Source organism: Cimex lectularius, unplaced genomic scaffold (assembly GCF_000648675.2).
Source record: "Cimex lectularius strain Harlan isolate CLEC.00 unplaced genomic scaffold, Clec_2.1 scaffold208, whole genome shotgun sequence".
Classification (NCBI taxonomy): Eukaryota; Metazoa; Arthropoda; class Insecta; order Hemiptera; family Cimicidae; genus Cimex; species Cimex lectularius.
The window spans coordinates 447,323-474,158 of NW_019392797.1; the positions used below are offsets into that span (position 1 = coordinate 447,323).

The window sequence follows — 26,836 nt, forward strand, 5'->3', positions numbered from 1 at the left end:
TAATAAAAATGAATGAATTTTAAGATAAATCTCATTATTAAAGTGAATTTTAGACATGCCATCGTGACTTGCTCCATTTGAGATGACATAAATCTGTATAATCATCCTGGCTATCGTGCTTAAGCATTTTTAATATGGCAATCACGGTATGGACACCGGCTCAATATTAATGTCGTACTTCCATTAGGGTTAATGGTACCCGGTGGGTCTTTACTCTAAGCGTTCTCATTAATTTGCCATCGTTGTAAATTAATCAATGTACTTTAATATCTAGACTGACTGATATCTTCAGCGTTAATTTGGAAATATTGCTGTAAAAAGTTATGAAATGAAAAGATATAAATTGTTATCTACATTTTCATATTAATATTATTTGATTATTAGCTATACAGTTCGGTAATACAAACTGATCGTGATGGTTTAGCCTATCTTACGCCTGAACGTTGGGCTTTTAATTAGGGGGGGTTTACATTTATCTCACAAACATTATAACATATGACCATTTACTAGATATTTGGGTTAAAGAATAACTAATTAATTATTAAGGATTGTTATTTTTTCCTCCCTCCGGTAATCCCGGAAGAAGGGCGTTTATTGCCATATACATTCCGTTCCTTAAGATTAAGGCAATTTAATATTTGTATTTTATTTATTTATTTTTTTTTTTTTACAATATTCATTTTATTTTAATTTACTGTAAAATTTGATAAGTGGAAGAAGTTTTATTAAATTTAATATTCATAAAAAATTATCACTATAGGTTAAGACACTACTTTTGCTGTTAACATAATTTTATCACATATTTCTCTAATTTAAACGCAAGTCTATGAAATACAAAACTAAATCCAGATCATCTCTATATTTATGTAAAAGCTTACATTCCTTTGGTGGCCATTCATCTCTACTGAGGAAGACTTTCCGCATGAGGGTCGCTCTACGGTGCTCCTGAGGTTTGCATCGGTAGATCAGATGATTAAGATAAGTGATTGGAACTCAAATCCGCAGTCACAAAGGTCGTGACCTTTTGAGGTGTGCACGGCTTTCGCCGAATTCTGCACCATCGTGTTCATCTGTGTTATTCATAACTGCATTCTTGAAGCCACTGTGGGGAAGAAGCCCATTCCTGCTCTCATTTGGCCATAGTCCTCTCTCTGATCTGGTTTTTGAGGATGTAAAAGCGGTAGCCATGTCCTCATCCGAGGCCGCCTTTGTAGGGTATTTATCTGCCAGCTCCTTTCCACTAACTCCAACTTGCGCTTTAACATATTCTATTTTTATGTACACCGTAAATTCCTTTTCTAAGTTCCAGAGAATTGTTGTTATTTTTTTCGGTCACTTTGTCGTGGATCTGATGGTTCTTAATAGTCTTTAGGCCGACTTCGTTGTTGGCTTTAATGATAACTATGTCGCTGGTCATCCACTATCCGGTGTTAAATTTGCTTTCGATCCATTGTAGGTCAAATAAATGTTATTTTACAAATTTTAAAAAATCTCTTAACAGACGTGTAAAAGGGTCGTGATGATTTAACCTATCTCATACCAAATGCTTTACTTCTAATGAGGAATTTAATTTTTATGTCTCTGTCCTTTATGTCAAAGCACAAGAAATTTATTATTTTTATTATCATTTTTGGATTATGAGACCAATTAATATTTAAACAATATTACTTACCAACTTTAAATTTTTAAAAATATCCTAAAAGAATAATATAAAGGGGTATGACAGATATTACCATAGTTACAGTATTCAACAGTTTTCAGATATTGCAATTTATCAAAAAATTAATTAGATTTCATCAATACTATTTTAAAAATAAATTACAATCTAAATTGTCATATTAAAATTGATCTTTGGCTATACAGCTCGTTAATACGAAGCGATAGGTCTTTTAATAGGGGGTTTACATTTATCTCACAAATATTAACAAATTACTAGACATTTGGATTAGCGTATGTTATTTACAAATTTTAATTTTAAGGAATCTCCTCTCCAAAGAATAATGTCTAAATGTACTGTGATAGGTTTATGGGCCGAGAAACAGCAGACGCCATATAGCCCTCTGTGTTTCACGCGTATTTTTTTTTAAGTTGGAGCCATTTGATTTTCTCGATCTGGTAACGGCTTTTATATGTCTTAAAATGTTAGACTCTCATTTGTACCTCATGTTGTCAAATAGATAATAAAAAATTGTTTGGCCGACAAAATAATGTAGTTAAGACATTTAATAGTAGCCCGAATTCGCAGATCATGTCCAAATCATTTATTTTATCTTTCAATAATATTGCAACAATTATAAACTTGTTTTATTAAAATTATTTTTTCACTTGTTATACAGTTCGGTAAGACAAAGCAGTCATGATGGTTTAGCCTATCTCACGCCGTAATGTTTTACTTTTAATAAAATAATAATAAAGAAATATTTGGGGGACGATGTTTTTTATATCTTACTTACCTGATGAGGCTTAGAAATTAACAACATAACAGTTTACACCTTACATTATTATTAGCGTAACAGTGATTAATATTTTATATCTCTGACATCGCATTTGTCAGAAGATGTGAGTAACTTAGCGTGCTCTGTTTGGAGGATTGAAGGTAAGATTGATAAATGAAAAGAATACCATATAAAGTGTTTTCTGGCGTTTAGGGATTAATCAAAAAGAAAAAAGAAGCCATGGAAATGCAAAACCTCGTCCCGGAGGCTTTAGCAAGGGGAAGATGAATGGGTTCCTGGCAATCAGCCTGTTCGCCTCGTAAAACAAGCGGAAATCGGAAAAAAATGAAGTTCCGAGAAAGCATAAGTCAATGTTTGCTCTTTACAGAGTCAGTCCTAGAAGCGTCTATCTGGATCAATATTTGTGTGATAAGGCCCATTCAAGGTTTCTTGTTTCGCCTCCCTTTCCTTAATGGCTTCTTTTAGGTAAGGGCATTACGCTTGATAAATATTTTGAGCCCAAACCTTTTCTCAGTTAACTGCCGAATGTAGTTGCTTCGTGGAATGAAAAACTTTTAAACAACCTATAAAAATTTGCGTTAATAAAAACTTGAAAAAATTGCCAAAACATCCGATAAAAACTTTTCGCTATTATCTAATTACATTTTATAAGCAGTAAAGATGCATTTTCCTTCCTATTAAAACCTTATGATTCTGAAAGAAAATTTAACAATTAACTAATTTTAAATAAAAAACTTATGTTTATCTTATAGTCCAATTTATATGCAAATACGTGGCTTGTAGGAAATCATATCTCAACTCATTACCAATTCCTAACGGTTTGTAATTCACTAATATTAAAATGTTAATCCTGGTTGAATCCAATCGAAATTGAATCCACCGACCACTCCACCCTCTTTTGTAAATTCGCAACACTACAACGCTAACGCAATGGTGAATCTGGTCAAAATCAATGGCAATTCAATTTCAACCTGAATGATGATACAATGCAAATCCAATTCTTATCTCGTACCTTTTTTAGTTAATATCCTCCCGTTAATCTATGGGGATAAACTACTAATCTAAACCTAATCGAACTTTAATCAAACTGATTTTTAATAGCATACATTAGTCACATAACCTACGAATAATATTGAATGCTTCAATATATCACATCTCCCTCCTTGTAAAAAAAGGCTTGCTACAATACAAATATAAATTACAAAAGAAAAGAAAACTATAAAACAAAATTTGTTTATACTGTAAAATTAAAAAAATATCTTGCGACGAGCCCTTTAAAATCTAAAAAATCTCATGAAAAGAGGCGTGGGTCAGGGAGAGGGTTTGGACGAAGGGTGGGGCGGGGGAGAGTGAGAGAGAGAGAGAGAGAGAGAGAGAGACAGACAGAGAGAGAGAGAGAGAGAGAGAGAGAGAGAAAGAGTGAAAGAGTGAGAGGGAGAACACTATTATAAAAAATATATTTACACGACAATATTTGATGATTGACGAAAAATTTATCGAATAGAAAATTGTCTACACTGATAGGGAAAAAATGTGCCACCCTTAATATTTTTAATTATCTGTTAGGCAATCCTCCTTTGATTATCTTACAACAATATTTGGTCCGTTTTAAAGGATTAAAAGTAAACAAAACTCTGTTAAAATCTCCCACTTGTGTTTACAATTGGATTTTGTTTATTCAGAGATCGTGAGATGCGGTTTGGTGTGACGTAGGTTTCAGAAAAACATTTTCTTTATCGTGCCACGATAACCTACATCACACCAGACCGCATCTCACTATCTCTGAATAATCATCGATTAACGGTCACTAATCACCACACCTTACATAAAGTTTAATTAATTGAAAGAAGTAATTTGGTCATTCGGACCACGAAATATAATGGATTTAATAATTTTTATGTAAATAAATCTTTGAATATTCGATATATTCTTTGTTGGTTTTTCTGTAAAGCTTATTTCTAATGTTCTGGTGGTTTTAAGAAAGCGATACAGATTCGGCTACAATCGTAGCATTGTTGGAAGGTGGAAGAAGTTACCGTATTTGATTTTTAGCTTCAAAACAAATAAATACAGTTTTTTACGTAAAGCTTCAAAAATCTCATCAACAGCTCCTGAGTATTAGAAAATAATGTACTTTTATGGGTACAGTTGAAATAAAGTACCGGACTTCATCCCAACCTGACGAATAAGTTTGATCAATTGATCTTTCTCAATATTTACATAGAAATTGTATAATGTAAAGTTGTGGATTTTGGAAAGCAAGAAAATATCAGTTGATACAAAAATTAAACAAAAAGGTCTGCCTCTCCATCTGTAATTGATAATTTTATTGATAATTAAGTCTGTTATTTCTGTTATTTTTGCATTTTTGTTGTATATCCTTATATGTAATATGTATTGGGGGGGGGCAAACAGTTCCGTTTAGAAAGTTGTTTACATAAAGATGTTCAACATGCACGGAAAGTGCTCTTCCGAAATTTGACTTGGTTTTAAAGACCTTTTCCCGAGATCGTCAAATTTCCGACCCTGTTCAACGGGGAAAGAAACACCACTGCGGCTATTACTGGCCAATAATTTTCAGAGGTGTGAAGTGTGTTTGTAGGAAATGATTACAAGGGAGCCGGTTAGATAAATTGAGAAGTGGCCCAGCAGTAATGAAAGGTGGTTGGAAAATGGTTCGCGATACTCTTCAACCCCGGTCACGTTGGACGGCCTGCCGAGTGGTTGATGAATACGGATATGGCCGTCTTGACTCTTTCATCATCACCAATCATCCCCTTTGCTCGGTCTGTCACCGAAATCATGATTTTAAGCCAATAAATTACGTTTTATTTTATCACGATTTTCCCACAAAAACATATCATCGTAAAGGTTTATTTTGTTTCCCCTTGGCAAGTTAATTGGTTTATAAATCGAAGAATGATCTAAATGGACTAACGATCATGTTCACACATATTCTTATCTGCAGCTGTCTCTTGTGACTGCGTTGTTCATTTTCAACTGCATCCACTCATCACTCACCTGATAATATTTCATATCATAAAACCACCCGCGTTTGAATAACCCGAGTATTATAAAATAGTGTGATTGCACGCTTAGAACCGGAAGCCGACGGTTTAATAATACTCGTATACCAAACGTCGGGGTGTAAATTCATTGCTGACGGCCCCCCTAAGTGTTATGAAGGGGTGGTTTAATATGAGGTAACGCGAGGAGGTACCCTAAGCTCCTATTTGTCAAGTGGCGTATATGTATAATTATTGCAAGGCGCTGAATTGTTTTATCACCCTCTTCCTCTTAACAGTGATTGTAAGGATGTTGTTGCCAAAAGGAAAGCTTTTAACCAATAGATTCGACATATTTCACCCACTACAAAATTTTAAAACCGTGTCTTAAAATATTATATCAATTTGTAGATATTTTTAAGGTTCGTTTACGCTGATAATGATCTTATCCTTAATTATTCATAAATCGTGAGATGCGGTCTGGTGTGATGTAGGTTTCAGAAAAACATTTTCTTTATCGTGCCAACGTTTCGATCTTTATTGAGATCATCTTCAGGGCCTGGGATTTACAAACATTGTTTACATTTAGCAAATACATTTAGGATGTGGAAAAGTGAATTTATACAATGCAAAATATATTTTTTATATTCAATCAAAGTATTTCTATTCTCTCAAAGTGTTTGTCTTCTGGTTATTGTGCCATTCTTGCGTGTCGTGTTGAGAGTGCCAGTGAGATTTTGCTGTTTTATGTTTATATACGTTGGATTTTGAAGGGGTGGGGAAATGTTATTTGTGTATTGTGTTTATTTTGTCTTTTCTATACAGACTTCCTTCCCCACCCCTTCAAAATCCAACGTATGTAAACATAAAACAGCAAAATCTCACTGGCACTCTCAACACGACACGCAAGAATGCACAATTACACAGAAGACAAACACTTTGAATGAGTAGAAATACTTTGATTGAATATAAAAAATATATTTTGCATTGTATAAATTCATTTTTCCACATCCTAAATGTATTTGTTAAATGTAAACAATGTTTGTAAATCCCAGGCCGTGAAGATGATCTTAATAAAGATCGAAACGTTGGCACGATAAAGAAAATGTTTGTCTAAAAACCTACATCACACCAGACCGCATCTCACGATTTCTGAATAATTAAGGGTAAGATCATTATCAGCGTAAACCAACCTTAAAAATATCTACAAATTGATATAATATTTTAATACACGGTTTTAAAATTTTTTTTGATGATAGACTCAGTCCCAACATTGCCAAGGGACTGAGTAAACACAGAATGACGATGACCTTAAAATAAGTCGAATATTTGCTAGATAACAATTAAATTTGTTTTTTCATCCAGACCATACCGAGATCCTGATTATTCGTAATTTGCTGGAAGCGTATTTTTGTTTTTGTAACTTGCATATGCAGGGTGGTGTATTTTCCGACGCAACATAATGAAAACAATACTCCGCCTGCATAAACGGGCTCTAGTGCCATTTTTTAATTAAAGCAAATTTCTGGGTAATCAATCGCTAATAGAAATTTTAAATTTTGTTTGTAAATTAGGAAAGTTAGAAATTTTCATTTCTTCTCATTGAATTTTGAAATTTATGTAAATATTTGAACCTAGAATTTTTGTTTGTTTGGCGGAATTGTTTTATTAACACATTTACAGGTAAAATTAGCATTAAGTTATTTTAATGTTTTCCAAAAAATTAGTTTTAATAAGAAAATAGTTCCACATTTCATTTCGGAAGGTAGAAAAATGCGACAGTGAATAAGGTTCAATATCAATGATTTAGGAGTGCTATCACTGGATTGCCAATAGATTGATTTTTATGTTATCTTAAGCAATCTATGTAACTTTTTGTGCCTCGCCTAGATGGTTGTTTAATAAATCAATCCCAATATTCACTTAATAAAATCTAGTTTTAGAATTTGTAAAAAGAAAGTTAAGACATGAAAAATTGTTACGTCGCAAGGAAGGAGTATCGTGTATTGTATATATACTTACACACATATATCGTTAGTGTAAATGTGTAGAACAAAATAATTTTTTTTTAAATGAAAATATTATAAAATCATTTGATTTTCAGAGATTTATTCACTTATTAGACTTTCTTTTTCTTTCTCTTTGTCAACTTTCATTCACATTCTCTTTGTCAACTTTCATTCACATTCTCTTTTTTTTCTCCCACACTTTCTCTGTCTATCTAATCCACTCTTGTTTTCCTCTCTTAGAAAACGTCTGTGCAGAGAAAAAGTTCAATTTGCTCTTCTGCCCATCTTCCCCTTGAACTTTTCTTATTTAAACTCGGTTAAATCTCTGATATCGATCACAGCTTCTGACGAAAGGGGCTATAAGTCCTGGTGTGTTTGCCGTTCAAACTCTTCCGTAAACCCATGGAACGGCGACAGGACGAAATGCCCTTTGAACCTTTCGACTGGCTCACGCTGTGATTTTTCTTCGGCCGGCCCCGTTCCTTTATCGCCTTCCGTTTACTTTTTCGCATCTACGGCCTATCGTTCTCTTTTCCCTTAATGTTACCCTTTGAAATATGGCCAGCAGACGGTCGAGTGTACGCTGATTGAAAATTTTACTGCCGCATGAAACGACTTTGTATGAAAACAGTAAGAAAAGGTTCACTGTATAAAGTATTACGAATCTCAAGAAATTAGGTTATTAAATTCCTGTTACGATCTGTAATAAAACTTCACAGAGAATAATAAAAAACAAAATTGTAAATATGTTAACCTGTCATGCTGAAAATGAAAAGATATAGTGATTGTATTCTAAAAAGAGAACAAAAAACAAATACGACATATATTGCCTAAGGTTTGTCATAAACTCATAATTAAGTGTATAGTCTATACATAAAAACATAAAAAAAGTTTATTACGAAAATCACAAAATTAAATTTGCCTGATTGAATGATTAAATTTGAACTGATAAATTAAATTCATTTAATTATAATAGAAATTTCATACCAAAATCACTGACAATCACGCAAAGTGCTATCTATGGAATATTTTTAAAACACATAAAATAAGCTACGCTTAAAACGTGGGAAAGATAAGAAAATAAATTCAAACTTAAAGAAAAGAGGGCTGGCGATGACCAATGTTGTTTGCCAGCCCTAAAATTAACTAAAAAAATAAAATAGTAATAATAGAATAAAAATAAGCTACGAAATCTATGAACATTCAAAGTTTAAAGTGTTTTTATTTCAATAATTGCAAAATATTTTTTAAATTTATTGATAAATCATTAACCTTTACTCAAAGTTAAAATATTAAATTCACCGTTAAAACGTGCACAAAAAGTATACATTGTTATTTACGGTACAAGCAATTGATGTTCAGCAATGGTACATCTGTTCACATTTCCATAGTTTACATATAATTTTGGTCTGCCTTTCCTAGGAGTGTTGGTCTTTTAAACGCTGCTCGACATTTACTCATCTTCAGCGTGTCTGTAATTCTGTTATGTAAATTCTTTGTTAAAAAGACCGATTTGAGTGGGAAAAATAAAGACGAAATCAACAAAAATACCTCAAACGTTTGATTTTATCTTTGGTGATACATTTACGAAGATTAGAAGGTTTTCTGTGGAAGGCGGAGGGCATCCTACCATTTTCTTTATAACTTATCCCTAAATCATATCTTACAGGCCCTTTCAAATTGCCCTTAAACATTTCCTTCTACTCCAGATACCCAATTCTTGCTGATGCCTTGCTGGATAGCTACTCGCTTCTCTACACACTGTTGATCTACCTACTCACACTAACGCTTTCATTTTCACCTTTGCCGATAACTTAAATACTCACCTCCGATAAAGAACACGTTCCAGCTTCACGTAATTTACAAAATCACTTACACTTGAATCGTGGTTCCACAGTGTAGAATCGAGGTAAACTCGACACACAAAAATACATTGTTTTTACCCTGAACAAAAAAACTATTTCTCCTCTATATTTCAATAATATTCCTATTCCCGTTGCTAACGTCGTACGATACCTCGGACCGTACCTCGACAAACGGCTTATATGGAATCCTCATACGAGACTCAAACGTAGGTGTTTGTTTCAATTAATTAACCTTGGTTTTTGGATGAAATGAAAAAGTTAGTGCCATGAGAGGGATTTGAATCCACGACCGTCAGCTAAATGCGCCGCTGCTCTACCACTTGAACTATCTTGACTTCGATCCTCTCCCTCCGACACTAACTCTCCATCTCATCCTACAACCGTTCGAATTTTTCCCTCCTTTTTGGCATTTTTCAAATGTCGTGTAATCAGGATTCGATTCTCAGCGACATTTGAAGTGGCCACGGGGAGCCGTTAGTGAAGTTATACTTCGTTTTACATATTAAATCCATTATATTTAGTGGTCTATTACATTAATTCACTCAAATTACTTCTTTCAATTAATTAATCTTTTTTTATATAAGGTTTTTGGTTGAAATTAAAAAGCTAGTGACACGAGCGGGATTCGAACCCACGACCTTCGGCTAAATACGCCGTTGCTCTACCACGAGCTATCGTGACTTCGATCCACTCGGACACCAAAAAGATAAAAAATGGCAAAAAGTGGATCAACCTACAACCTTTCGAATTTTCCCTCCTTTTTTCCTATTTTTGGTATCCGAGTGGATCGAAGTCGATAAAAAAAGATTAATTAATTAAAAGAACTAATTTGGTCAATATAATGGATTTAGTTTCCCTAATTACATAATGGGTGAACATTATTGGCATATGATGAAAGATGAAATATAAATTTTTTGCGGTCGTAAAAATCTTGAATTTGGTTGAAAAATCCAGAGATGTTAAGAAATTTTAAATGAAACAACAAAGAAAAAAATGGGGACCGCGGTAGCCGAGTGGTTAGCATGAGAGACTCTCACGCCGCGGTCGTGGGTTCGATTCCCACCGTTGCCCCTGGCCCTTTTTTCCCAATAGCCCCCCAAATTTGAACACACATATACGAATTTGTCACATGGCTAATATGCATAGTTCATAACGCCAAAAAAAAAAAAAAAAAAAAAAAAAAAAAAAAAAAAAAAAAATCGGATTATGAGCTTTAAACTGTACTTAAAACGAATCCGAATTGCTTTTTTTTCTATAAACTTTTTGACCTACTGTACTTGAAGCATTTTTTTTGTAACGCTTAAAATCCCTTGGCGTACTATGAAACGGGGAGAAGAGAGGTTTTTCTAGGCCGACATGTCACTACGAACCTCCACACGACACTGGAAGAAAATGGTGACAGCCAAAACAGTTGCACGGTGGAAACTTACGGGTCGTGGTCCAATGTAGAAGGTCCCTGCTGCCGACATATCACCGTGGCATTGAGTTACGTACCGTAACACTTCACTTACTTCCCGCTTTATTTGAATTTTTCACACACAGATATAACTTTTACAGAAAGCCATTCTCTATGTTTATTTATTTTAAAGGTACAAATAGAGCTTTAAGCCCCCTTAAATGTACATTCGCTGACAGGCAAAAAATTCCACCCACTTGTAATACAACTTCTTTTGTACATATTTTTATATATCAATCATCGTTTCACGTTTTGCAACGTTTAATAATTGAGTTATTGCCTAAAAATAATAAAAAAAAGTGTTAATTGCTAAGGAAAATGAAAATAAAAATAAAAGAGACGGATAGATTTGTTTTAATTTTTTTTAGAATTTTAAATTCATTTTAATTTAATTTTAATTTTAATGTTATATCTAATCTAATTTAATATGATCCTTCATATCAGTTTCTTATGTCAGATAAAACACAAAATAATGATTTATACACTTTGAAAAACGTGCTAAACACAGGCGGAAAAACATTTAACAAACTATGTAAAGTAATAAATTCAATTCTATGTAATTAAAATATTTTTTATTGAGCTCATTGGCAAGAACGCTCAGACAAAGAGTAATATTTTTAGACCAAATATTACCAAAAAACATTTAATTACAATCGTCGATCCTACGCCCGTAGTCTCTTCTTGTTAGTTATTTACACGTTCTTCAGAATCACTGCACAAGCAATAAAAATAAATCATGTGGAGTGAGGTAATTGAGTCGTCTGTTTAGGCGTTGGACACATAACAGGTGGACTGTTTCTACGTCGATGTGTAAGTGCTAGGAGGTAGCAATTCAGGTCGTGCCCATGAAACAACTAATTTTTACTTGTGTTTTCCGTCGGAAATGCACATGCATCATATCAAGATTCTTTTTCTAGGTGGGGTGCGTGATTTCAATTTAATGTGGTTTTTTATTTTCTAGTTCGTGATTTTTTTTTCATTCAAGTTTATTCCTCTATTCTTCTGTCCATTTATGAATGAGAGAGATTGAATTGTTCACTTTCTGCGTTGATTCAGCATTGATTTCACGACCGTCATAATTGCTATGTCATTAGAAAACAAGTGTTGCCATATTTTTCGCTAGATCACTAGATGTAGTAAAGTGCAAGCATAGGGCAGGGTGCGACGATTTCGCCAAATTTTGAAATTGGATTTTCCCTATGGCGGTGTTATCCATTTGTTGGGAATCGTCTCGCCCTGAGAAAGGGTTTGAGGTGCGATGTGGGTCCGAAGGCAGTGTGGAAGAAAGAGGGGATACAGGATAAACAAACTCCTCAGCCGAGGTAGTGAGGCGTTTTCGAGATATCTGCCAATCAGGGGTCCAGCTAAAGTAGTGACAACTGTCCAGCAAGAAGAGATTTTGTGGCCATCTTGGAACGGCAAACCTGGGACCCCGGAAAACTCAAGTCTACACGAGGTGCCTTTTATGAAGATACTTTTTAACCTTTTTTCGAATGTGTCAAAGCCAGTAATTCCAAAATTATAATTTTTCATCAAATTAAAAAATTTTGCTTCAGAAAATAAATACATTTTTTTCTCTTTACTCAAAGGTGTACATTTTTTATTTTTTTATTTCATTTCTAATTTCGTTATAACTTTTTATTTGATTATACATTCTCGTTTCTTTTAGTTTGATTTTGATTAACCATTATTTTAACAAGCCTACATAGTTGGGCACATATGTGAAGGCAGTTTTAGTGGACAGTCTTTCTCTATAAGTTTCATAGAGAATCACCAATGCTCTAGCTGAAACTGATCCTCACAAGGGGCACACCTTGTATACTCCGCCTTGTAGTACTCCAGCTTGTATCGGTTTGAATTCTGATTAGGCCTCTTCTTACTATTTCTAAACTACCTATTTGCAAGGTAGGATCCCATATGTTTTGAGGAGTGGGCTGGAATGGAATTCCAATCGTACATAGGAGACCCTCATAGCTGAGCATATCTTTTTTCCCAAAAACCCTCTAGGGCAGAATTTTCTAGGTGAAATTTTCCACATATTAAAAATAAACTACACCTGGCATTTTTTTTATAAAAAGTTGCTCCATCCATATGACGTCTTTTATGTCACATTTTGACAGTTTCTTTCCTGGTTTGTACAATACATGCTCAAGGGTTTTAATTCGGCATTTATTACCTCGAACCGGTTGTATCCATGTTTTAAATCAGTTAATTTTTTTAGAAGGACTGATTTAATAAATCTTTTTGAATATTATCTGCAAGCTTGTCAGATTCTCACATGGGGAAACCGATTTTCTGGGAAGGTTTTATGACAATAGTTGGAAAAATATGAAACACGTGTCCGAGCGTTCTTATAAATGGGCAATTAATTTAAACAGGTTTTTAAAGTCTTTCTGCCTTTGTTGTACATTCAAGGTTATTTAACCTCATATAGTTATTTTACTGTATTTTTTAAAATTATTAACTGGTCACGCAAAAAAATTGTGTATCAAACAAATATATATGGGCATGTATTTTTGTGTGTGGTCTAGATCAAAAAACATCAGGCGGGTGTCCGATCGTTCTTGCCAATGGACTTTTAAAAAATTAATGCCCTGAAAAAACAAGTAGTTAATGCAATTTACCTACTTGTTGTAAATATGGTTAACTTCTTTTCTTTTCTATGNCGCCCTAACATCCAAACCTTCTATCTTAGGTTAGCTATATCTCTTCTGAGTGCTATAAAGCTCTGACTCCAAACATTCACTCGAAATCTTATTTATCCTATTGCCATCCAAGCTTTAATTTTTCTTTTTAAAATTCTTAATTCGGAAGGCCAAATGTATACAAAATTCCCATTTTAAATTTTCTAATGTAATTTAAAGCTTTATTTAGCTTTCGATTAATCAAGGTTTTTGGTTGAGATAAAAAAGTCAGTGTCACTAGCGGGATTCGAACACACGATGTTCGGCTAGATACGCCGCTACTCAACCACTTGAGCTATCGTGACTTCGATCCACTCGGACACAACTTCCCATCTCAACCCCACCTTTTGAATTTTCCCTCCTTTTTGCCATTTTTTCCCTCCTTAATTAATTGAAATATATTAACTGGTCAAGCAGACCACGAAAACTAGTGAAGCTTTATTTAGCTTTTCATTGAGTGAATATTGAAGAAGTTTCGGTCTGAACGAGTGTTCCCATTAGGCAACTTCTACAAAAGACCCAAATGACAATGCAGCATATATAACATATTTACTTAATACAATATTTGTAGATGTAAATATCAAGTAAATGTAATAAAAAACAAAACAATAACTGAAGACATGACAATAATAGGTGTGTATTTGTTTGTCTGCTAAATTGTATAATCTATCTAAGTAATAACCTTCAAAACTTTAAGAACTGTAAATCTCAAACTGATAAGTAAGTCTTGAAATACGTACACCAAAAAAGCAGGAAACCGTATATATAAAAGTTATGTAAATTACTTAAATCATTTTTTCTCAGTCCTTGGGTCGACGGGTAAAACGCTCGTACTCAAATATTTCTGGACCTGGTATCACCAAATGATTTCATTAACTGGATATATTTTGACCCAAATAAATAAATTTTGCGTGAATAACAGGGTAGAGATCGTGGGTTTTCTTACGTTAGGTATAGTTAGGATTAGGATTACGGGTTACATTAAACTGACTATTTAAAATTGCTTTCTTTATCCATTATTGATATACTTTCTTTTTTGCCTATCTTCTTTGATCGAAAGTAAGAAGAAATATTTTTAATGCTTTTGTTAGATCATATATTTTAAACATAATAATACAATATTTTTTAATACGTTAACATTTGTAAACAATTACAACAATGTTATTGTTTGTTTTTCAAGAATTCGTACCATTTTATTAACACATTGCATTATTATAAGTCGTTCTATCGTGGGTAGTAATATTTGATAGTTCAACAATAATGTAGTTATTTAAAAATTTTAATATGAGTTTTTATGGTGAATATCATAGAATAAGCAATTGCATAATTTTTATTGCCCAGAAAAGTTTTACAATCACTAAATGGGTTTTATAAAAATTGCCTATGATTTCTTCTTTGCCTTTGGTATGATATCACAGGCAAAAATCGCACATAGCAAACAATTGCCGTCTGAATCGACACCCTTGATTACAGTCTTGTACTTTCCATAAGGAATTGCGTTCATTAACTGGCTCTCTTGGACAAAACTCACATTTTCGAAATTGTAAATACCCTGAAATTTTTGTTGTACGTTAACGCATTTTAGAAATTTACCCTAATTTGTTTTGATAACCTGAACTCACTTCGACCGCGGGACACGACTGGTTGACCTGTGCGAATATCTCCTTTTTGAATTGGGGAAGGTACTTTTCCATTCCTGAGCACAAGCCGCCTACTTCGAGATAGTAGAAATTTGGCTTCCAACCACCGTTTCCCCAAATCGAAACATCAGTTGTAAGCTTTTTATTTATATTAAAAAAAATCATTTTTCTGTACATCACAACACTTTACGTTTACCTTTACTTCATCGTTGACAGGAATCGTACAGTTTAAAACCCCACTATAGACATAACTTGACCTGTCCAGCTTCCTAATTTTGTAATTGCTGAAGATGATTTTTGGACTTTCGCATTCAGAACTGGCACATTTCCCTAACTCTAAAGGAACAACGTCGTAGGGACCCTAAGCAAATATAATTAATTAAAACACTTCGTACTACATACAAAAGACTCACCTAAAACTGCATTACTTACGGCAAATGAAGCAATAGATCTACTGGCCATGTGGAGAAACAGAGCCAGAGTAAAAATCCTGCTCTTCATGATTCCAAAGTTCAACTGGGATACGTTATTAATGAAAATTGGATGGAGGACAAACGTTATCTGTTTTGCTACAGAGCGATCAGTATCTTTTTTTAACTCAAATAATTAGCATCCTGTTATTTGAAAAAACAAATGTTTACAGTGAATACGGATAACATTAATTTAATATTTTTACATAGCTTCTGATTTTTTGTTGATTATTATTAAATTGTTACAGTATGACGTTTCACTATTAGAGCTGCCTGTTTTTTAGTACAGGTTATATTTAGTATATGATCTTGTTAGAGACAGAGAGAGATTAATTGGTTGGTTGATTAACGAATAATTAATTAATTGGAGAGCGCTGAGAGTGATTGAGTGAGTGTGAAGAGTGAGGGAGAGAGTGAGAGTCAGTGAGAGTGAGGGTGAGAGAGAGTGAAAGAGAGAGAGAGTGAAAGAGAGAGAGAGAGTGAGAGAGAGAGAGAGAGAGAGAGAGAGAGAGAGAGAGAGAGAGAGAGAGAGAGAGAATATTTTTTCTGGGATTAGACCCCTAAGAAAAACAACAAGGTCAGAAATTTTTCGCATTAACAAGCTAAACTTCTGAAACAATTAGGAATAATAAATTAGTTAGGGAAAACTATGGAAATGTGGATCCAATGAAGAGGTGCCAAAATTCTAAATAGCTTATTTTCGTTTAGTTTTACTAAACTATTAACTTTATTAAACCAACGCTCACTAAAATGTTACGATGCACAATTTGAAAAACACGTGTAATTTCTTTTTAGATTGTAATTTCAAAAACCGTGATCAGAGAGGAACAGAGATTACTTTTTCTTCTTAAATAGGATATAGAATAGAAATAGATATATTCCGTTATGCTTTCTGTAAGTAAACGGGGGGGGGGCGAAAAGTTGATTACTATATTTACCCTAGGTACTTGATTTACCAGATTTGGACGAGTAACAAGTTATCTTCAATCAAGTAACCGGCTTTTTAAGCCCGCCGAAGTTCCCCCGATCCAATTAAACCTCGCACTGCCTGAAGAATTTACCGAAACTCGTTAGCTGGAAAAATGAGTAGCCGCGTTAATATCTCTTGAGGTCTCCTACTTGGAAATAGTTCGATGTGAAGGGTTCTTCCTCCCTTACAGAGCTTTTATACCGTTACCCGAGAAGAACGAACGGTTAATTAAAAACCATACATCAAGCCACCGTACGCTTAGCACATACACAAATAGTCGCACGGGGTTCTCTTAATTAAGAGCGTATATTCTCCACGCTGACCTGCTACCCCCAAATATTTTAACCCTGACTTAATACTCTCTCATGTTTTTATAAAAAGGATTAAAATGGAAAACCACTTGGTACAAACTTTAAAGCAGAAATGGTTAAAAAAATACAATTGAAAGGAGCTAATTTCTAAGAATTAGGCGGATCCTGAATATAAAAAATGAAAACAATTTATTCTTTATCTAACTTTATTTAAAATCGAAGCTACTATTAATATTTATTTCTTCAATCTTTTAAATAAGCAATGGAATCAAGTTGAAAGAGGCAGAAGGGAATTTCGGGCTCTGGACATTAGAATTTGTTATTTCCGAGTTTAACGGTTTGGAAACCAACGGATTCGATATCAGTTCCCCTTCTGTTTTCGAACAGTCGACATGTTTATTACATAGCGATGAATTGCGTCGGGAACAACATATTGTTTTATTTGAAAACCTCGTGAAAATAACTAAATAGGTAAAATCATAAAAGTGTATAATTAGCAATTGGGGGGCATTGACGAAAATTGACCTTAACTGCTTTGAATGAAATTTCGGGAAACTGTATTGATACCATATAAAAAATCAATTCCACGTAAATGTAAATAACGAACTATTTTATTATTATTATTATTATAAATGGTCTTAAGAACTCGCACATTAGTATGAGTGTTTCATCATAAATATGTTGTTGGGGGGAAGTGTAGGGTGAACCGGGGCCAAGGCCGACCGTGGGAATCGAACCCACGACCGCGGAAGACAACTAGCCGAGATCCTATCACGCTAAGTTCTCGGCTGCCGCGGTCCCTTTAGTAAAGGCCTGTACATAGAAAATAAATAGTTTTTAGTAGATCAAAATTGATATTTTTGGCTTTAAACGAGTCCACCTAATAGTTTTAAAATAATATTTACTAATACCCTATAATACTAATAGTTTTTTTGTGGTTTGAAATTGAATGTATTTATTGGTCTGAGTGTGAATGAGAGAGGCATGCTGGTGGGATATTAAGGTCTGGTACCAGAACGCATTAAAGTATCTCAACTAAAAAACCTTAGTTGAAAGATATTAATTTGCCAAGCGGACCACGGAACTAGTGAATTTAATACGTTTTAATTAATTAAATTAATTAAGGTTTTTAGTTGAGATAAAAAAGTCAGTGTCATGAGCGGGATTCGAACCCAGGACCTTCGGCTTGATACGCCACTGCTCTATCACTTGAGCTATCGTGACTTCGATCCACTCGGGCACTAACTTCTTATCCCAACCCCACCTTTTGAATTTTCCCTCCGTTGAGATGAGAAGTTACAGTCTAAAGTTGTAGAATAGCGGCGTATCAAGCCGAAGGTCGTGGGTTCGAATCGCGCTCGTGACATTGACTTTTTTATCTCAGCTAAAAACCTTAATTAATTTAATGAAATTAATTGGTCAAGCGGACCACGAAAAATAGTGAATTTAATGAGTTTTAATTAATGTTTTAAGATTAAGCTAGAATCATATCATTGTTGGAAGATTGGAGCGTAGCTGCTTTCCATTCCCAGAACAACGGTGGGACGGGTTTCCACTCGATACAAGATATTGGTGGTCTCTGAAGATGACTTAGATCAGGTCGCCATGGCGTCACATTTCAAGGAGATGATCTTTTATTATTTCAAATTTACTCCGTAATCGACTTTTTACCGCTGTTGAAATCCACCACGACTTGAAAAAGTAAGATATGTTAACATTACTTTACTCATTGTATGGCGAAAACTTTCAGAAGCTGGATTATGTGCCAGAAGGCCAGCCACTCGCTGGTCTAGTGGTTCTGACAAGGCACAGAACAACTGGGTTAAGTTTCGCAAGAAGTCACATCAATTGGTCCGAGCAAGATTGCACTAGAATCTTTTTTTTGGGTTGAGTCAGCTCTTTGCTTGATGTCTTCTGACGACTGAGAGAGGGTTTGGAGGAGAACAGAAGAGCGATATATCTCCGCAACATTTTCACTCCGGAGAAGCTAGGGAGGTGTGGGTGTTATAGTTTGGACTGGCGTTTCTATGGAAATTCGCTCAAACTTGATCTTCATAGACGATTCCCTAACTGCTGATACATTGAAAGTGTGTTATCAGAAGAAATTGTTCCTTACATGCCATTAATCAGCGACAGTTTTATTTTTATTAATGACACCCTCACACAGCTAAGATCATTGGTGACTACTTGGCACGGTCTTCAATTCAATGTTTGGAGGGACCAGTATGTAGTCACGACTTAAACCTTATCGAACACTTTTAGGACGAGTTTTCAAAAGTCGCCCAGTGATGCCAAAGAATTTGCAGGAATTAAGCATGGCCTTGTTCGAGAATTATGTAAATATTCCACAGCAAATATTTTCTATTTTCACTATTCATAGTAGTTTAATTTAAAACAACATACCTCTTATTATTAAAGATTTTTTGTTTGATGCATAAAATTGATGCAAGCGGTGTTCAACGCAAGAGGAGGAAATACTCCGTACTGATGCGAATATTTTCTTCATTTTTTCATATGAACATTTTTGGTAAAATTCTTTGACTCAGGTTAAGTTTTCATTTAGCAATATCTTATATTTTTCTTTGAAACTATCCAGAAAAAGTCAAAAAATAACAATTATAACGACTTTGAGTAGTTACTAAAAAGATGAGCGTGGCCACTTTTTTGATTCTCAGTGTATTTTGAAAAATTGTTAGAAAATGGTAAAGGCAAATACGAGAGAACTGTAAATACAGAATTTACGAATACTTTTCGAGGACCCTACCCCATCACTGTTTTATTTACATTTTAGTTTCTATTTTCTGGTCTTTACCTTCGCCCATTTCGTTAGGAACCCTTTTTTGTTGACATTATAAGACTTGCACTCTTCCTCTTGACACTTGGAATTTTTCTTAAGTGTGGGATAGATTTAAGATTACTATTTTAGATTACTTACTAGATTTGATTACTATTTCGACCCCGCATAAAAGTGTCGTCCGAAGTTTGAGGCAGAATGGATGGAATTGGTCTCTAATTAAAAATATTTGCCCTGGTGTACAGTTAGTGGATTGTCCTGTCCTATCAGTGGCTTCAGAAATATTTTCTGAATAGTAGTTTAATTTAAAACTACCTCTTATTATTAACGATTTTTTGTTTGATTTTCGAAAAAAACTTAGCCTGTTGAACGAATATTCAAATTTTCTTACTGTAAACTACAACTTGTTAAACCAGTTATTAATTATTAATAAACAACGATTAATGAATCATAATGTTTGTGAATTGATGAAAGTCAAATAATTTTGTGGTGTGTATGGCAAACCATTATATATAACAACTTAATGAATACAATTCAATTTAGGTAATTATTTTTTATAGTAACATGATTTTTTAACTGCATTAATAGTTACTTCTATTTATCCTTTTTAAGGAAGTTGAATCATTAAATAAAATATATTAATTTCTTATTTTAATTACATTGTTATTGTTTAATTTGTTCACCCTGACATTAGTTGTCATGTTTGGGAGTAAAGTTTATCAACTTGTTTTGCAAAAAGACGCCTTTCAAATGCCATTTTCAAACCAGGATGCGACAACGTTTGGGATTGGTCTTGAGCCCACTCATGAATTATTTAAGGTGTCGCCGTTGTTTATGCCCTTCCTTATACAAAGCATGCTGTACGACTTGTGCCATTAGAGAGAAAAGGATTTATTTATCGGTGGTAGAGGGTGGTTTGAAGGTATTATAGGACAGCCCGGGATCACAGAAAGCGTTTGGCTGCAAAACTATGTAACACGTAGAGACTTCAAATCTTCAGGGTCGATTTTCTGTGTGTCAAGTTGAAAGTGGAAATATCTAGCCATAAAACACAGATTAAAATAACCAAATGTTTCTAAATTCCCACATTAGATGAAATTAGGAAAATACGAAGACCTCACATGAGTAATGTAACTTTTCCCAACCTCTCTCTCTTACTCAATTAAGCTCTTGGGGTAAATTACAATTTTCCAAAATTAAACGTTTTGGATAATGAGCAAATGCAATATAACGTTATACAAGATCTACATCCCTTTTCTTTGAAAGTAGTCTTCTCTGGGAGTTTTGTTAAATTCGCACTTGGACCACGTACATTTGTTTCTTTTTGCTAACCGGCTTATAATTAATTATGTATATTAAATTAACTTTATGCACATCGCGATGATAATTTTATAGAAATCTTTTGTTCGTAATGCACATAAAAAGAGGGAACCAGTTTCGTGAACCGCTGTTGTTAAATCGACTTCTATTATATATATTTATTATTTTCATTCTATCTACAATAAAATAGACGAAGGCAGGAAGAAAATAAAATAAATTTTACTAAAAAAATATTTTTTTAATTAATTCCTTATTACTTCCCTTAAAGCAAAAAGTGAGAAAAAAATGTATAAGTCAATTTGGGAAAATGAGCAAATCCTGCGTTTATTTTTTGTTAATTAAAGAAAAGTATCGAAAGATGGTTTTAGAGGCGCAAATTATTTTCCTATTCGCTTTCGGTAATTCTATTGTCATCGGGGATGAAAACCTTTAATTAAGGCTTTAAAATTATCATATAATAGTGTGAAGGGAATTTGTGTGAAGATAAACCGTTTAAATTTGTAGGAGAAAGTAGTGAGTACAAATAATTTGAGTTTGAAATTTCTATCATTGTATAAATTCATTTTTTCACATCTTAAGTGTGTATAATTTAAAGAATGTCTATAAATCCCAGGCCCTGAAGATGATCTCAATAAAGATCGAAACGTTGGGACGATAAAAACATAATTTTCTAAACCTACGTCACACCAGACCGCATTTCATGATCTCCAAATAATCATTTTTTTTAGTATTAGTACACCCTATTTGCAATAACTTCAAACGTACAGTTCCTCACGAGTTACTATTTATTGTTATTTTTCCATGGAAACGTTAATTTACCAGAGAAAAGGAGGGAGGGAGGGAGGGAGTGATGAATGGAGGGGTGGGAGGGAGAGAGTGAGAGAGAGAGAGAGAGAGAGAGAAATAGAGAGATAAACTGATAGATAGATTACAAATATAGATAGAAGTAAAGAGAGAGAGAAATAGAGAGATAAATTGATTGATAGATTACAAATATAGATAGAAGTAAAGAGAGAGAAGGAAAGAGAGAGAAATAGAGAGATAAACTGATAGATAGATTGCAAATATAGATAGAAGTAAAGAGAGAGAGAAAATTAACACATTCCTCTTTAGACAAAACAATATATTCTAAATTCCTATTCATAGAACTACAACATACTCCAACTCTTTCTTAATTACCAGGATAATGCTGTTTAATAATGTTCCAAATACTATTTCCTCTGAGAGCAGTTTGCGCGCTTTCAAAAGAAATTATCAAAAACATCTGATGGAAAATAATTAAAGCCATCGTAAAATCATGGAGACATAAATTAATTAATATCATGTTTTGTATTATGTGTTTTTGCATCCTGTAAATAACTGTAATAATGACGAAAATTTAAAAATAATAATATGTAATAATAATAATAATTTAACAACAAAAAGAAATATATATAAAACAAAGTAAATTTACATTATACACTATGGTAAATACACTCTGGCGGTATTAAAAATTAAAATTAATTAGATAATTAAGTCATGTCTAACTATAAAAAAGAGAGAATAAATAGAATAAATAATAGAGAGAGAAAGGGAATGGTTTGTGGTAAATTTAACCATTTTGACCTTTTACTTTTGACATTAATCATTTAATTTTAAAATCATCAACTATATATTAAATTATCCCTTCAATTTCTACGTTTTCCTCGATTTGAGTTCTCTGGTTTGTAAAACACCTATTAATTATTCAGTTTTTATTGATTTAGTTTGTTAATACTAGTGAATATATTGCGTTCACTTGTAAATAGTTTTATCGGTTGGAAATAATTTAATAGTTAATTTTTAATCCATGCGTATTTTTTTTAAACAATAGCTTTATTATTTGCATAATAATCGAGAAAAATGTTAGCTCAGACAATCGTCAATATAAACATAATATTATATATATAAAATAATTTTAATTTTGTTTTTTTTTCGGTTTCGGTACGATGTTGCAATTGAAGGTCACGCATCCCATACAGTTGCCTGTCTTATCGTAGCCCTTTATCCACGTCTTGTATTTTCCGTACACAAGGGACTGCATGACAGGGCTCTCTTGCACAAAGCTCAAATTCTCGATCGTGTAAACTCCCTGAAAGTATTTCGAGTTGTTTCACGTTTGATGTATTTCAATCATTGCAATTTTTACTCACAGCGGGTGCAGGACAAGAAGCGTTGACACGCGAGAACATTTCATGTTTGAACTCAGGTAGATACTTTTCCAGTCCAGAGCATGCAAGCATTTCGTTATAGAAAAAATTCGGCTTCCATCCGCCGTTTCCCCATGAAGAAACATTAATTGCAATCTATAAATTTTTGTTGTCTATAAACCTACACAATTCAGATTGTTACACGTTACCTTTATATCATCGCTGATGTCAACAGTTGAATTGATGGTCCCCGAGTAAACGTAACTCGACCTGCTGAGCTTTCTTATTTTATAGTTGCTGAAAGTAAATTTCGGACACTCGCAATCAGAGCTGGGACACATTCCTAACTCTAAAGGGACGATATTGTAAGGGCCCTAAAATCGGATTTACAAAAGATGATCTTAAATTTCAATTTAATCGGTCATACTGACAGCAAAGGGAGCGAAGGAAGTTCTGCTCAAACAAAACAATATTGTGACAGTAATGTACACACTCCTCATTATGACGAGCGGATGAGCTGTGGGCAGTAAGTGGAAAGCATTGTTGGTTCAAAATATGTATTATCATTTTAACTAATCTTTCATTTTTATAATCACGTCCGGTGTGAGAAGTGTACACAAAAGAAAATAATTTTTAAAACGTTTCCTTTAACAAAAATGTATATTGCACAGGAAACACTGCTTTTGAAAATTTCAGGTTGCGTTACCTTTAACTAACAAAAATTAATAAAATAATATTATTTTATCTTCTATATTATTTTCATCTTATTATCCTTTCTATTTATCGTACTTTCTTTTTAAAGTATGTCCTACTTTTCTAGAGCAGAATTTTCTAGGTGATATTTTCCAAATATGTATTGAAAATAAACTACATAGCATTTTTCAAAACAAGTTGCTTCATCCAAATGGTGTCTCTTATGTTACATTTTGATAGTTTCTTTCCTGATTTGTACAATACATCGGCAAGGGTTTAATTCGGCTGTTATTACCCCGAACCGGCTGTATCTATCATTTATTTATTTATTTTTATTTAGAAAGACTGCATTAAGAAATATTATTCGACATTATTTCCAAGATTGTCTGATTCTCACAAGAGGGGTCCGATTTTCTTGTAAGTTTTTATGATTTATGATGAACAATAGTTGGAAAAATATTAAACACGTGTCCGAGCATTCTTATAAATGGGCAATTAATTTATATAGGTTTGAAAAGTCTTTCTGCGTTGTTGTACATTGAAGGTTATTAAATATCATATAGTTATTTTAATATAGTTTTTTAAATTATTAAACGATCACGCAAAAAAATTGTGTATCAAACACATATACATTAGTGTGTGTCTACATCAAAAAACAATAATAATATTAATAGATAATAATAATACTTTATTAAAATAGAAAAAGACAACAATTGGTACAAAGTATAATAAGCATGGCTAGGAGCCGTCTGTTGAGTTAATGCATAATAAAGCTTTTAATTATAGATATAATATAAACAAAGGAAACAAACGAGAAGAAAAAAGTTATATAAAGCAGGAGTGTGAATGAAAAAAAAGAACGTAAGGAAAAATAGTAAGATTTAAAGGAAACTTTTTACTTCTTGAGAATTAATAGTATAGTATACAACAGCTTACAATTAATTTCATAGTGTCGACGATCAATGCATATCTAAAAGCCACTCGTATGGCCCGATTATCCTTTCAGGAATAGATAAACCTATTCTAATTATCCCCGTCTATACAATCCTGAAAAACAGAATAATCAAGTCGAACCATTACCAACGTTTTTCTCATTGTCGGCCCCTTTTCGCCTCAAAGAAGCCAACTGTTAATATAAAAATGTCTTTCTATCCCGACTTCCTTCCCCACCTCCTCAAAATCCAACGGATATATACATAAAACAGCATCATCTCACTGGCACTCTCAACATGACACACAAGAATGACACATCTACACGGAAAGGAAACACTTTGAGTGAGAGTACACACACTTTGATAGAATCTAAAATTTTCAAGCATTGTATAAATTCATTCTTTATTTAAATCTAAAATTTGCTAGTATCGCATAAATTCGTTTATTGTTATTTTTTTAACCTAAAACTTTCTACCATCCTTTAAATTCTTTTTTTCACATCCTACAGTATTTGTAAAATTTAAACAATGTTTATAAATCCCAGGCCCTGAAGATGATCTCAATAAAGATCGAAACGTTGACATGATGAAGAAAATATTTTTCTAAAACCTAAGGCACACCAGACCGCACCTCACGATTTCCAAATAATCATTGGTTAACGGTCACTAAACACCACACATTCCTTTCCAGTATTGAATGCCGAATCATAAAATCGCTAGTATCGACTGGCGGTTAAATAAAACCTCCTATGATCAAAGAAATTTTCCTAGATTTACCGCGTCCCCCTTATCTTAGTCATATAAATACAACAGAACACAAATTCACGTTTCACAACACTCACACAAAACCAACATGACACCACAAGAATAGCACCACACTTTATGTGAGTATGAAATACTTGGTTCACAATTTATATTTACATCTTAAATTGTATTTTTACCAATCAACATATGTTTTGTAATTTACCCAGTCCCAGAAGATGACCCGAATAAAGGTCAAACGTCTACAAAAAATAAAAAATGTCTTTTTCTAAACTCCCTCATTCTTGACCACTCCTCAGACTTCAACAAATTATAATAATACAATATTTTTTAGAACGTTATCGTTTATAATTGAAAGAAGTTATTATTAGTTTTTTGATAAATTCGTACTATTTTATTAACACGTTACATTATTATAAACAAGACATTCTTTCGTGGGTTAGCAATATTTGATAGTTGAACAATAATGTAGTTATTTTAATATTTTAAGTTGTGTTTTTGTAGTAGGTAACAGAGTACAAGGAAATAGTTGGTTTTGTATCATTTTTATTGTCCAGAAAAATTTGAACAATCACTAAATGGGATGTATAAAAATTGTCTATGATTTCTTCTTTCCCTTTGGTATGCAATCACAGACAAAAATCACACATACCAAACAATTTCCGTCTGAATCGGTACCCTTCATTACAATCTTGTACTTTCCATAAGGAAGTGTGCTCATTAACTGGCTCTCTTGGACAAAACTCAAATTTTCGAAATTGTAAACACCCTGAAATTTTTCTTGAATGTTAACGCATTGTAGAAATTTACCCAAATTTGTTTTGATAACTCGAACTCACTTCGGGTGCGGGGCACGATTGGTTCATCTGAGCAAAGATCTCCTTTTTAAATTTGGGAAGGTACTTTTCCATTCCTGAGCACAAGCCGCCTAACTCGAGATAGTAGAAATTTGGCTTCCAACCGCCGTTTCCCCAAGTGGAAATATCAGCTGCAAGCTTTTTATTTATATTTAAAAAAAATCATTTTTATGTACATCACAATACATTACAAATTTTTCCTACTTTTTGCCTTTTTTCAAATATTCGAGTAATCAGGATTCGATTCTCGGCGATATATCACGTTGCCCAATCAAGTGGGGAGTTGGTGTCAGGGCGGATCGAAGTCACGATAGCTGGTGGTAGAGGAGCGGAGTATTTAGACGAAGCTCCTGGGTTCGAATCTCGCTCGTGGCACTAACTTTTTCATTTCAACTAAAAATCTTGCATAAAAAGATTAATTAATTGAAAGAAGTAATTTGGTCA

General features: G+C 33.5%; 4 protein-coding genes across 7 annotated transcripts in view; 1 reads left to right on the plus strand and 3 right to left on the minus strand.

Moving 5' to 3' along the window:
* LOC106664836 (TWiK family of potassium channels protein 9-like) overlaps positions 1-26,836 on the plus strand; it is a 392,977-nt gene that overhangs the window by 45,664 nt on the left and 320,477 nt on the right. The gene's annotated exons all lie outside the window — the stretch shown is intronic.
* Positions 14,788-15,655, minus strand: LOC106664842. The gene is made up of 4 exons (XM_014390863.2): positions 15,548-15,655; positions 15,312-15,476; positions 15,098-15,253; positions 14,788-15,027 (listed from the first exon to the last, which is right to left on the minus strand). Exons 1-4 carry the CDS (start codon positions 15,614-15,616, stop codon positions 14,857-14,859), a joined length of 561 nt encoding a protein of 186 aa, XP_014246349.1. The 5' UTR covers positions 15,617-15,655; the 3' UTR covers positions 14,788-14,856.
* On the minus strand, positions 22,624-23,689 carry LOC106664843. Its single transcript, XM_014390864.2, has 4 exons — positions 23,580-23,689; positions 23,358-23,522; positions 23,152-23,304; positions 22,624-23,090 (listed from the first exon to the last, which is right to left on the minus strand). The coding sequence occupies exons 1-4, from the start codon at positions 23,646-23,648 to the stop codon at positions 22,917-22,919; spliced, it is 561 nt and encodes a 186-aa protein (XP_014246350.1). The 5' UTR covers positions 23,649-23,689; the 3' UTR covers positions 22,624-22,916.
* The window catches only part of LOC106664837, a 29,257-nt gene continuing 28,469 nt past the window's right edge, over positions 26,049-26,836 (minus strand). For both annotated transcript variants that reach the window (XM_014390856.2, XM_014390857.2), the window contains 2 exons: positions 26,375-26,530; positions 26,049-26,304 (listed from right to left, as the gene is read on the minus strand). In XM_014390856.2, the coding sequence (XP_014246342.1) occupies positions 26,134-26,304; positions 26,375-26,530 (327 nt within the window). In that variant the 3' untranslated portion in view covers positions 26,049-26,133. The remainder of the gene's footprint in view (positions 26,305-26,374; positions 26,531-26,836) is intronic.